Source organism: Phalaenopsis equestris, unplaced genomic scaffold (assembly GCF_001263595.1).
Source record: "Phalaenopsis equestris unplaced genomic scaffold, ASM126359v1 Scaffold000135, whole genome shotgun sequence".
In the NCBI taxonomy this organism is placed as follows: Eukaryota; Viridiplantae; Streptophyta; class Magnoliopsida; order Asparagales; family Orchidaceae; genus Phalaenopsis; species Phalaenopsis equestris.
The window spans coordinates 791,306-805,716 of NW_018164577.1; the positions used below are offsets into that span (position 1 = coordinate 791,306).

Here is a 14,411-nt window from a genome sequence, read left to right on the forward strand (position 1 = left end):
TATTTGGATGCTTTTTGAAAGGATTCTTGTGGCAACTCTTCAAACTTCATCCCTACACTTTAAAAGAACGAATTTAGGTTAGAAAAAGAGGGGTTTTTTGTGAGAGGAATGTTAGGAAAAGTGTGGATAAAGTTTAGGGTTTTTAGAATAGGAGTAGAAATGTAGATTTCTACCATTTTGGAGAGATTGGAGAGGAGATTTTGAGAGAATTTTTAAAGAGATGTTCTAACATTGCATGGATCAGTGGGAGACTTTGTGGGAGAGATATTCATCTTTCTTTCAAAGGAAAAAAACTAAGTATTGTGTTCTTCATTATCTTATGATTTTGTAAACACTTATCTAGTGGATTTGCTTTGATGAAATGATGTTTTCCGTTGTGTTTTCTTCGTGCTTTGTGATGTGTTTATCTTACTCTCTCCTCTTGTTTGAAAATAATGGTATGAGACGATTATACCGTTGTTTTTATTTTACTTTTCTTTTGTAATGAGTAGAATTCATGTTTAGGATTTTGTGATGCATGTTAGAAGCGGATTTAATTATCAATGTGATGGTTTTTACTTGCACTTTATTTACATTACAATAAAGGCCTATTGTAGTGTTAAAATTTATTGTAATGTAATTGCATTAAGACCCTAGAGGGCTGTGTAATTCTCAACAAAGTAGAACCACATTTAGATTCCATGGATGGTTAATTTCATGGGAGTTGAATGCAAATAAATAGGGAAATATACTTTGATGGGCGTAGAATTGGAGATTTTAGGGTGGCAGACTAAAATCTCCAATTCGGTCCTATTGTTTGAGTACTGAAGCGGAGATGTTAGCCCTTAGGCGAGGGGAACGTGGGAGCTCCGAAGTGAGAGCCGGTATCCTCCCAGCCTAGCCACAGATTCAATAAATAAGCATAGGATTGGTCAATGTTCTTTATGCCTGGACCAAAGGGTAAAGAATAGGATTGCTCCTATTTGACACATATAATATTTAAAGCATCTCATTCCGTTACATTACCCAATTCATTACATAAGAATAATAGTTTTTATTATCTCAAAATTCTCCAAACAAATTCCTCCTGAAAGGTGTCTCATTAGAATTAATATTTACATTTGCTCCAAGTTCAAGTCCAGGTTGAACTTGGACTTGAAATTATCAAACAATGGAGGAGGAAGCTTCTTTGTGAGAATATCGACTAGTTGACCAATAGATATGACAAACACATAATAGTTCCAATCATCCTCCCTCGAACGACGATCGTGAAAGACACAAAAATCAGATAAAAAATGAGCTAAGCAATCATGATCAAATGTTAACTTACTGACCGACAGAATGTTACATTTAAGCAAACAAACGTGTAACATGGATTCCAAAGTCAAGTAAGCTACTAGTAAAACAAACCATCTAACCACAATGGAATTAAAGGAGTCATCGATAATTTTAATCGTAACTCACTAAAAACAAGGAAAATGCACTGAGAAAAAATGGAAACACCCGGTCATGTGGCCAATGGCACCTGAATCGATCATCAATGGACCCAGAGAAGTAAAATCAACAACAGCCATAGGGACTCTACCTTAACAGACATGAGAAGTCGACGGACCAGCAGAGAACTGACTAGAACCAAGCAACTTAATCAAATGCTCAACCAGCCTCTTAACAAAGTCCGACGAGTCTGAAATGGTTCAAGTAGGAGCCGACTGAACTGTTGTGAATTATGACGTCATAGCGAGACCTTTAGCAGTGAAAGATTTAGACAAACTTATTTGTCTGTTTCTCGTGGAGCTTCCAGCACTTGTCACTGGTATGGTGGGGTTTGTAGCAAAAAATCATATGTGGAGTGATTGGTTCGAGACGACATGGTTGAGTATGAAATACTGTTGGAGACAAAGGTTGACGGCTCGGTTGGAGAAGTTGAGTTGTCCAACATGAAAAGTCACTGGCTTTTTTCATGGTAGATCACGGTGAATGATTCTCAGGTTGAAAGAAGAGAGTCACGACCAAGTATACGACCACAACCTTCATCAAGATCCTTGCTCAGGCCAGTCAGAACTTGAAACACATGGTCCTTTTCTAATATCTTATGAAAGTGGGAAAGGTCTGGAAGAGAGTCCCAAGTGTAGTCATAATAGTGGTCACATTCCATCCATAATGCAACCAAGTCGTATTGTTGAGTCACCATCTTCGATCCCTGTTAAGCCTCGTGGACTTTATTAGAAACTTCACAAAATTGTCCATAAATACCTAAAAGTCTGAGTAGGTATCGAGAACGAAAGTCCAGAGGGCACTTGCAGATGAAAGAAATAGGTAGGAACGACCAATAGAGGTTTCCATGAAATTAATTAGCCATGACATAACTATGAAGTTCTCCATTTCCCACGGAGCATTTGTTGGGCCAGTCTTTAGAGATTCTCGAATCGTACCCGTAAGGTGGTTGAATATACTCCGACCTTTGACGAATAACGAAACCACTGGATCAAATGGGAAACGTAGTTTACAAGTGGTAATCAAGAAATTCATCTAATGTTCAGGTCTCCGATCTGCGGAGAGATTGGGGAAGATGTGCAACCTCCAGTGGAATTAAGAATAGTGTCGGATGGAAGCACGGAGTTGGAAAAAACAACCAAGGCTGCAACGGAGCCAAAGGAGAGAATTGGCCACTGAGGCATGCAAGGAGTTCATCCTTGCATCTAGCAACCTACAGGTAAGATTTTCCAATTGTAGGAAGAAGTTCCAGTCAAAGGAGAGATTGCAGCAAGGAATTTCGGCTGCAGGGAGGAGCACCAGCCTTAAAAAAAAAACATAAGGAAGATTTCTACTACAGGAAGAAGCTGGGAAGGAGATCTGTGGTGAAAAAAGGGGCCCGTAGGGAGGAGTTCTAGCTGTAGGAAGGGGATTCAACTAGTCAGATGGAGAACGACAACTAGTGTAAAATCTCTTGCTCTGATACCATGCAGGTTCGGAGAATTGACCTGAATATTTTTATTGATACAAAATGTTCGTTTCAATACAACTAAATAGAATTTTAAGTTTATGAAAAAAATAACACCCATACCTCTAAGATTAAAAAAAAAATCAAATAGAATAAACTAAAAAAAGAAACTCCTATAATATCGATAGAGAGAGAAAGAGAGGTTCCAAAAAAACCTTTCCAAGCTAGTTTTGTGGGATTATACAGTTTAGTTTGCAGGGTCTGAACGGAAAAGTTTAGATTTTGGTCACTTGAGAGGAAAACGGTGACAGTTGGATGTAGTGGAGTTGTCTGAGACGTAGGCAAAAGATTTCGAAACTAAAGGGATCAGCAAGTAGAGATATTGGTAGGAGCAGCAAAGCAAGAAAGCAACAAATCCGGAGACAACAATGAAAGCAAAGAAAAACTGGAGCAAAAGCAACAGAAAAGAAGGCGGTGACGGCAAAGTAGCAGCCAACGAGAAGAAGCGTGTTCTTGAAGTCGACTGTGCCGGAGGCATTGACTGGGGAGGAGAAAGATGGGAGTTTAAAAGATAATCAGGTCAAATTAAAATGAAAAGCTAGGATTCAATATAGGTAGAATCGCAAGCCACAGTAAGATATTTCACCTTAGGGTGTAATTCACTTTGTAAAAACTAAAATAGCGGCGGTATTTTTTATTCAATATGAAAGATTTGGGTGGTATAAATGTAAAAAATCACAGTTTAGGTGTTAGATTTGTAAGAACATAAGATTTGGGTGGTGTGCACGTAAATGCTCTTAATTTTTAAGTAGAATGAGACTAGATAATCGAATAGTTAAATAAAAAGAAAAACAAAGTAAAATTTAATCTCTATACCATAGTCAATCAAGTATAGTGAAACAAATGATGGGAAAATTATGAACATACCTGTCCTGGATCATCAGTCAATATATTCAGCATGCTCTCCGCAAAACTACTCGTTGCTGCAACATGAAGTGGAGTAATACCAGAGGTGCCACGCACATCTGGTCTAAATAAATTATTTAAGCCTCCATCTGAAATTTTATCTGGTTTGAATCCTAACAGAAGCTTGACTGTTAAGTTGGAATTCCTTTGTACAGCATAATGTAGTAGATATTCTGACATTAGAAGGTCAATAGGAGAACGCCCATATGTTTCTATGTTTCCCTCAAACAATATGTCCAGGAGCTTTTTTACAATAGCACACCAATCATGATCAATTGTGAATCTCAAAATCGGTCCAAAGCGCGAAAGAGAGAGTTTCTGAACAGCTATTCTCAAACTCTGAACTAGATCTTAACTGACTCCTACGGAGAAGCCAACCAATTTCATGTAAGAAATTCAAATTTTTCTCCGAAAGTTCTTCAGAAATCTCCAGCACTTGTATTTCAGCGCAAATGTCCTCTTCTGCTACTATGAAGGGAAAGAAACAAGGGCTAAGTACGTTATCTTCAATCTGAAAAATGATAAGAAATCGAAGTTATGATTTGCTAAGAAAAGAAGAAAACTTTAGTCGTTGTAATTGCATGATCTCAATGAATCCTCGGCCATTTGTGTCAGGAATGTGACAGGAGAAGCTGAGAGATTGGAGCTGTTCATTTTTGTTTCCACTCTGCTGTTGTCAGAATATTGGATTGCGGGTTCATCTATTTCTTTTATTAGATATTTCCCTTCAAATGGACATGGTAACCTGACATTGAAACAGATAATAAGAAAGCTTTGAAGTTGGAAAAAAGAAGATCAAAGAGAAAAGTGTAAAAATAGTCCATTGATTCTTTGAAGGGGGTTAATATAATCCCAAAGTTTATAAAAGTGCTAATTTAATCCTCAGACTCTTTTAATATGGGTTGACATAGTCCCTAATGATAACTATGCTGGCAAACATTAAAAAAATATGGGAACAAATTTAGCACATTTATAAACTCTGGGATTAAAATGACTCAATGTAAATAGCCAGGGGACTGATTTGAGACTTTACTCGAAGATAAAACTAAAATTCGTTAGCCAACAAAGGTTTAATCTTGAAATCTTATAAATGAAAATGAGATTAGAAACCTTGTGGTCGATCGAACAAGATTGTAACCTTTCACTTTAAAGTTAACCTTTGAAGAAGGAGGAACAGCAATGGGTGTGACAGCAACAATCCTGCTACAATCAGATCTCTCCATGATCAAGGATTTGTTCAAAACAACCTGACCTGAAGTAGTTGCAAGAAAATTAGAACCATTTCAATTAATATGAGCTAACAGCATAGAAAATCAACGCACCATTGTAAATAAAGGCAATGTGGTGTTGCACCCTCGCATAAATCCATCCTATTCTCCAAAAATGATCATTAGAGAGAAAGAGTAGCCTCTTCAAGCTAGAGCCAAGATCATGGCACACCTCCAAATGAGAAGATATTATAAACTGTAAGCAGCATGATCATAATGATAAACTATAGGGGCATTTAGATGCATACCATCCAATTCCTATGTATTTACATATCTAACACCTAAACTTTAATTTTCACATTTATACCACCCAAATCTTTCATATTACATCAAAAATACCACCATTTAATTTTTAAAAAGGGAAATACAGCTTTTAATGCATAGGTAAGGTGGCAAGTAAGCAAAAAATTTAAGTTTAGGTGTTAGATATGTAAGTACACATGAAATGTGATGTAAATCTTCCTAAACTGTAATCATTCAATATAAACTGCACACCTCATCCCACATAGACACCTCAAGCCAAAGGTAAACTGTAAGAACTATGCAACCAGGTCCGATATAGCTTTCCATGTAAGTAGGGCTATTAGACAACCAGTCAGAGATCTGCAATTCAAGTATAAGTGATTTTTGAACATTTGGGAAGCATAAATTATTTTATAACAGCCAATCTTATGAAAATAAGATACAGGTTCAACATTACAATTACCTTGTGCCCGTAAAACAAGAGGAAAATCATTAGGTTCCTTCCCAAAAAGTTTGAATACTATTCTATCTGTACGACTCTGGAAAAGGAAAAGAAGCAATTGATCAAGTAGCCCAGATTTTCTATAAAAGAAAACTAGTCCAACAAATAATAAACTTCCTGCTCAAACATCTACCAGTAGTTATGCCAAGCAGCTTGTAACAAAAAGATTCCTAATCTAAAGCACTAAACGAAGCAAACATTGGACAACCAAAACCAAACATATAATTTTTGTAAGGAAAGATGCTTTTGGCATAGAGGGGAGAAAATAATCATAGAAAAAAATATTCCTCAGCACGTGAGATTATTATCCTTAGTAGTTTGCATTAGCTAAATGTATCCCTTTAAGAATCATCATCACAATGAGGATTTGGATATAATTCCAGCTTATTGAATTACTTTTGAATGGCTTCTAATCTCATAGACTTAGGAAGATGTAAAATTAATTAGATATGCACAATACTATTGAAACGTTGCTGCGAAATTTACATAAGCTGATATGAAACAAAAACTTAAGAATAATATTTATTAATTATTCAATGAATGAATATAGAGTAATAGCATGCTCAATTTAAGAATTTTAAATAGAATGACTGACGGATTTGAATATTATGCAACGTTCAAAAGTTGCTAGAACTAAAGATTTTTGTCTCTAGACTATTATGTTATAATTATATATTTTATTTCATTAAAGATTTTAGGCAACAAATTAAGAACAGATTAAGCTACAGTTTATAGAAAATAGTATACATGCGTACATACATACATATATGTTTCTTGTTAGAATTATATACCTGTGATTAAAATATAGAAAGAAAACTAATTGCATTTTATTTTTGGCTGCAAACCCCAACCGATAAAAAATAAATAAATAAGCTAGTTAAATTAGATCTTATTTTAAAATTTGTAGTTCATGAATACTCTTTCAATAATTAAAACATCCCAAAGAAGAGTCCTGTAGCAGAAATAAGATACGGGTACGGGTTTCGAGACGTTAGCACGGGAGCCACGTGGAGGGGTTGGAGCAGGTGCTCATGCCCCGTATCTTAATTCTGCATTTTATATTGATGTATAAAATTAGGACCGGGCATGTATATGCGGAGTCCGACCTCCATTTTCTTTTCTAGGATATGTTGCCGACCCAGCGGCATCGGCCTGTTTATTATTTTGGTTTAACTTACTTTGCTTTTTTTGCATCATGTTGCATGTCTGCACTTGCATGTGTTTCCTTGTTTTCTTTCTGTGTTTTATTTGGATTTCACGATACAACATAGGCTCATTAAAGACTCTGAAATTGTAATTTTTTTACAAAATTCTAAATAAAATATTCAAGATAATTAAAATTTGGGATTAAAATATTCAAGATTTAAAAATTGCAACATTTACTTTCTTGCATGTATTAATAGGGCCTCCACAATACTTAGGACCGTTCTAGATAACTGCATTCATATTTGCATGTCCCGAGGAGGAGTTCCCGTACTTTTCTACTTTGCTAACCTGGCTCGCCCAACATGCCTTCATATAGGTGGTTGTCTAGTGCGCATAGAGTGTTATAAGGCTCGCCGACCCATATGGGATGTAAGTCCTTTTGTTTGGAGCGTTTCCAGCTTTGTAGCTGAACCTCCACTTTCTCTTCTTTCCTGAGGCATCCTTGCCACTTCGGCAGGTATAAGTCCCACCTCTTGGAGCTCCAGTTTATAATCATAGGATAGAGTTTCCTTCCTTTGACCTTGAGCTATCGAGGTTCACGTGGATGATGCAATTCACGGATTGCTAACCGAGGATCTCAGGTTGTGTTGGGTCGACTACCTTCACGACCAGGTATACTTAGGGTCCTAGTGGCCTGGGATGACGGGTTCGTGGTACCCCGACTTGGCTACCCCTACCTCCTAGAATTACTCTTCCCTACCTTTGAACTACCCCTGTTGAGCCAATTCTACTTCTTTGACTTCGTTGGTGTCACTTTGAAGGTCCGATGCTGATAAGCTGCCGTCTGTTTGGGATATGACGATTTATTATCTGCCCTTACGGTCCGGATGTGCTATGACGTATTGGGATACCCTCGTTGAAGTGATTTATGGTTATTTCGTAGGTTTCGTGAGTTGAGAAGTCGCTATCCATTTGGACGTGTGAGATTCAGTCTCCGCCCGATGATGCAGCGTGAGCTTCAAAGCATCTAGACCGTTCCATACAAAATAATCACCTTTTGATAACATATACCTCAGGTTCATAATGGTAAGCGAAACTCCTTACATCGAGAGTCTTCTTGGGTATCCCCCGAGATGTAATTAACTAGTAGGAATACGTTCCTCTGGGAGACTTTTGACCCCAGAACAAAAAATGTTCTTTTTTGTTAATGTGTCTTTTTTGTTCTCTGGTTACGGGTGGCTTATATAGAAATTCTGCTCGTCGATGTTGCTTTTCCGAGGTACTTCAATTTGATTCTGTTTGGATGTATACTCTCGACCCATCACACGAGGATTATCCCTATATCAGTCTTCCGTCTCTTTTTCCGTCTCCCGTCTCTTTTTTTTTGATTTGTTTGTCTATTTGTTGTAGTACGTTAGTTCACTATTTGATTCCTCTCCTCTTTGAGTCATTCATTTATTTAGAGAGGGAGACTTACTCGAATAGGGAAATTATACGATGACATACAAAAAAGGCAAGATGGCGACTCTGATATCTAAAAAGAACCAAGAAAAAAACTTCAATTAATTATGCACACACCATCCCCTTAGTGAGATAAGTTGATTCCACAGAAAAGCCCCTATCAAACAGCCTCTAGTATAGCCCTAGACCAACACCTAAAATCCACTTTGATCGAATCGAAGCTACCACAACCATTTGATTGAGGTCTCCCCTCTCAGACAAAGGTTTTGAACCTCAACCCTAACTCGAGCCTTTTTTTTATTAATTATATGTATATATCGTATAGATGTGTTCCCTCTTTGTTCTTCTTGAGTATATAAAGGTTTAGAAATAAACCGCATGTGATTTGGTTGAGTCTAGGCAGAGATCTTAAGGTTATAATGTGAACGAATTACGGGTTAGGTCACTTAGGGACGATAATGGGGAGCCGTCCGATCGCGGGTGTATCCAATGGACGGAGGACATCGAGCCGGATAGACTCTTGGTGCGTGAACCGCATGCCATGAACCGCATGCCTCGTGGCATGCCTAGGTGGAAAGAACAACGAATGGGAGTTCGTCGCGTGTGAGTTCGGAGCCACAGTAGAATGAGTTGGCGTCGCGTAGGATAAGTAGAAAAATATGTGTTTTTTGAATTATTTCAATATGGATTTTCTGAATTGTTTTAAATGCCTAAACTTCGAAAATCCATATATTTCTCTGGGAAAATCATAAAAAAAAATACTCTCTTGCTCAGTGAACAGAGGAGAATAATAATGACTAAAAATAAAAATTATTTTCTTATTCACTGATTTTAATGAATTAAATACCCTCTAGAGTATTTTAATTCATTATGATAAAAAATTACTCATCATGGCTTGAAATTTTGAGGGTTTGTTCCTGATGCAGGGACTATGTCCTCTGATTTTTCCAAGGTCAGAGGACATCTCTATGCTTCTAATCTTAATTTTCAAGATAAGGTGACCATTTTGGCTTATTTTAATTATATAAATTAAAAGATCAATTGAAATATTATGAGAGTAATTTTAGTAGGTTTTCTATAGTTAGAGAAGCTTAGAAAAAATACCATGATGACTAGAATAATTTTGTAAATTTTTATATTTTCTTAAGTGTATATATCTTGTGTTAATTTATGTAAATTATATACTTATAAAAAATTAACACAATCAATTTCTCATTGTGCATAGAAATCATATTTACTTACCGTAAAAATTAATTTTTAAAGAAACTTTGGATTTTGCACAAAAGTAATTATAATAAATTAAATAAGCTTAGAAAAATCATGAAAAATAATTTTTTGAGTTCATTGTGATCAGGGGCATTTAATAAAAGTAAAATTTATTTTTGTGAAAATATGTCATCTTTAAACTGTATTTTGAATTAAAAATAATTAAAATAATCAAATTTTCAAAAATACAAAAAAAGTTTCAAAATGTGTACAAATTTTCCTTGATCACTTAGAATTCATTAGGACATTTTTCTTAATTTTTCTAAGTTAAAAATAAATTTTAAAAGCTTAAAAATGAATTTTTTCTTATTTTCTCGTTAAAATAATTATAATAAATAAATTAAAAATCATTGAAATACAAAAATTGATTCTATGAGTTTTTTGAACTTAGAGAAGTCTAATAAAAATATAAAAATAATTTTTGTAATTAAAACACTATTTTCTATTTAATTAAATCATTAAAATTGATACAAAATTAAATAATAATAAAAATTTAATTCAAAAAATCATGAAATTTTGCTTGAGTGCTTCTCTGACCTAAGGGAATCTCTAATAATTTTCCCATAAATAATAAATTTATTTTGGATAGTTAAATAAATCAATTTTATAAACCTTATTTTCTGAATTTAAATAATTATTTAAAAAAAAGACACAACACAAAGAAAAACCACATTATCCTCCTCTGATGTTTCAATTAACTCATGGATATGCCACCCTGAATGTTTAAGTCATTTAAGTTGTGTTTAATGAGCTATGAGGTAAAGTACCCCAAAGACAAAATAGTCATTTTGGATTTTAGTTCTTAATCAAAATTTAGGATTAACCAAGGGAAAATTAGAATTTTTGATCTTAATAAATATGATTGGATGATTGAAATACAATGAGACTAAAAGGTAGAAACTCACTCACCACATTTGCACAACATCAACAATACTATAATTCTCCTAATCTTCATGTCTTGGAAGTCAATTAAGATCAAATGATTCTTAAGTAAATGATTCTTAAGTGATGGAACTAAGATCAAATGATTCTTAAGTGATGGACTTAAGATAGAAAATATGATAATTTCAAAGTTAAGGATGCAAAGTTAAGGATGATGTGATCTTTCAATAAGAATGCATATCATTTAAATCAAAATTTTGATAATCGTCATTCCACCTATCATATTTATTGAAGACATAGTAGTGACATAGACTCAATGTCTACACTCAATTAATCAGATTTAGAAGATAACATGATTGGTGATTAACATCTTTAAACACTACAAGCCTGACCTTAATTGTGGACACCATAATCTTAAATGACTTAAACTTGCCTTAGGGGCACCCACTCACATAACTTTTAAATGAAACATCAATTGATTAATTGGGTATTCTATCCTCGGAATAATTAAACTGTCAAGTTTTACTGAGCAACGGGGTAGTCACACTTCAACCTCAGAGGATTAATGGATCAATATGATAAGTTCAAAATGAACTCGAAATATTTCAAGAAATCTTCAAAGTGGTCAAGGGTCATGTCTCGAGCATTTTGAAATCTATTAGACATTCCGAAGTGCAAATTAAGCTTGCCATATTTTTGTTTGAAAACCATTCACTATGATCTTCTGAGATTCAATGAAGTCATAACTTGGGGTTTGGTAGCTAAACCTTCATCTACTCCTACAATTTAAATTCCCTGCAAAATTATATACCTGATTTGCAAGTACTAACATTTCAGATGGAGGAACGAGAAGAATTGACAGGTACACTTTTAAATTATTGCATTTACCATTTTGTACTCCTTGCCTCGAGCTTGCATGTTAAACAACGATGTCACCCTGCATAAAAAACAAAACTGCTAGGATAACCGTAAAACCAAAACAGGAACCAAAACCAAAATTAAAAAATCAAAACAAGATAAAATTCACCTCCACAATAGTCAAAATATAAGACAACTAAAATTTAATCACAAACATCACAAAAAAAAAAATTACAACTAAATTAAAATGTTCTCTATTGGATGATTGGGGATCCCTCAGATGATGTAACCTACGGTTGCTAACGAGGCTATTTCCCACGGTCTAAATCAAATTACGGAACTCATTAAGTTGAGTTTAGAAAATTCATTTGGACTAAGTGAATCTGAAAGAAAATAGTGGTGCCGGAACGAGGGAATCGTGAGATCCTAACCGGTGTCGCTCCCATAATATTTAATATGCCCCATAATATTTAAATGAACATAACCTTAGGGACATCTGATTTGACATTATAACTTGACACATTAGAAAACCTAAACTTACCGCGGCTAGAAGCTTGGAGCTAGCATTGTGGGCAGCGCGACCATCTTCAACAATAGAACATGCCTGCATCAGCTAAACCACTCTTTCTTTATAATTAAATAATCAAACCAAAGGACTTCGAGGTGGTTTGATTATGAAACATAAATTCTCAACTTTTCTTTAGGCTTTTGTATAGCTCTACTACACAATATAAGCCCTAACTCGTCTTAGAATTCAGAGGTTGTCCTTCGTCACGACCTAAATCCTCATATCTTTCGGGCTATTTGTGTGATTGTTTCATGCAGGTGTAAGCCCTAATTAATAAAATCGACAGGATGAAACATTCAATAATTTTAATCTCCAAAATAGAAGCCAAACTGTAGGATAATTTGGGAAGTCATCGAGGTTCTCCTCATGATCTATGACATCCCTTTGTTTTCCCTCTTTGAATTCCAAAAATAAATATTCCAAATTTGAGTCATTTTCCTTTCACACTTCTTTGTCCGATCTCGTTGAAAATTCAAATCCTTTAATTCCAAAAATAAATATTCCAAATTTGAGTCATTTTCCTTTCACACTTCTTTGTCCGATCTCGTTGAAAATTCAAATCCTTTTGACCTCTGTGAAGATAATATTCCCTGATTTTTATTGAGAGTTTTCTTAGGTGACTTCTGTTATCTAAGATTTAATTAATTATAGGTGTTTGCCCTTATAGGAAGCTTTTCCAAGCCCAACTTATTATAAACCATATTTAATTCTTTGTATTAAATAGGGGACCTTGTCTGCTTTTAAATAAAATGATTTTCGCAGACCAAACAGATGTCATACATTTCTTAGTTTATTTAATCGAGCCTCACCCTCAAGTCTTGTGTTTATCTTTTAGGGCGGGCGACATGATTCCGATTCTGGCGGCCGACAGTTTTCAACGGCGACTCCTTAACTAAAATTGTGCTGACAGCACATCATCACTGAGTACAAATACTACAACAAACAACTGAAAGGCTATAAGACCAACATATGCTTGTACAATGTCTACTGCAAAATAGCTTATAATCGAGTGAAGTTGGCATCACCACAAAATTCCAGTACCTCTTCTGATCTTCAGTGGGTCTCCAGTATCACAACCACAGAAGCATGAAAATCTTTTCGTCAAAGCGTGATGAGAATACTCGTGCATTTCTTAATCTCCACCAGAATGCGCAGCAGACCAGCAACAACAAGCAAGAAGATCCTGAGTCACCTATTGGGCAGGGAAGGGGATTACTTTCTTTATCTTAGCAACGAGAAAAAAAGATCTCATTGATTGTATGCTGCACAGGTTGGAGGTGAATTTCCTCTGCATTTTTTTCAAGAGAAAATGTCTCGTTGATCACCTGCTACACATGTCAGGACGAATTTCCTCTGTGTCGCAACAGGAAAGAAGATCTCGTTGGTCGCCTACTATGCATAATATAGACTACTTTTTTCTACACTGCAATACAAAAGAAGATCCCGTTGGACGCCTCCTATGCAGGAAGAGAATGGCTTTCCTCTGCATCACAATAAAAAAAAGATCTTGTTGGTCATCTGTAATGTAGGATGAGGAAAACTTTCATGTGCACCGCACGAAGAAGATCCCATTGGTCAACTGCTACGCAATACGGACACGATTTTCTTCTGCACCGCAACATGAAAGATGGTTTTGTTAGACAGCTGCTACATAGGACGGAGACGACTTTCATGTCGTAACTTGAAAGAGGATATCATTGGTCGTCTGCTACGTAGATTGGGGACAAATTTCTTCTTGTAGGTAATCTCAGATCACCTGCTAGGAAGGGATGAGGGCTCCACCTCTTTCCTCTTATCCTTTATTTAATTATAGGCTAAAAAAGACATAAGCATTTACGACTAAAAATTAACGCAATCCATTAAAAGCTTATCGCTTAAATTTTCTTACTATGTGGCCTTCCCCCTTCTGCCTTTTTGCCTTTCACCTCCAAAAAATAAAATCATTTAATATATATATATAAATGCAATATAAATGTGGCAATGTGCCATCACATGACTAACTTTGATTGTCATTTATATTTGAATGATTACAGAGCTAGGTGCATTTCAAACTTAATTATCAGTAGTGCTTCTCTCTCTCTCTTTCTCTCTCTCTCCACAGACACACAAAGAGATATATATATATATATATATATATATATAATAAATATATATAATAAATAAAAGTCTATTTCCATATTTACAATTCTGCTTGAGAATATGTCATAATTTCGGCTTCTCTCGATTTTTTATCCGTTGTCATCTACTTATTGATGTATATAGCTTACTGATGGAAGGCCATGCATTATTTAAAAATAATGAGTCGGAAAAAAATGATATAACTTACTATAT

General features: G+C 35.3%; 1 protein-coding gene across 1 annotated transcript in view; it reads right to left on the reverse strand.

The window, feature by feature from the left end:
* Window positions 1–11,486, reverse strand: part of LOC110021564 (squamosa promoter-binding-like protein 1) — a 19,365-nt gene extending 7,879 nt beyond the window's left edge. Inside the window, 9 exon segments of the mRNA XM_020720102.1 lie at window positions 3,848–4,199; window positions 4,201–4,399; window positions 4,475–4,558; window positions 4,561–4,631; window positions 4,997–5,138; window positions 5,209–5,326; window positions 5,650–5,757; window positions 5,850–5,936; window positions 11,466–11,486. Of these exon segments, the coding sequence (XP_020575761.1) occupies window positions 3,848–4,199; window positions 4,201–4,399; window positions 4,475–4,558; window positions 4,561–4,631; window positions 4,997–5,138; window positions 5,209–5,326; window positions 5,650–5,757; window positions 5,850–5,936; window positions 11,466–11,486 (1,182 nt within the window).
* Between the last annotated feature and the right edge of the window lie 2,925 nt (window positions 11,487–14,411).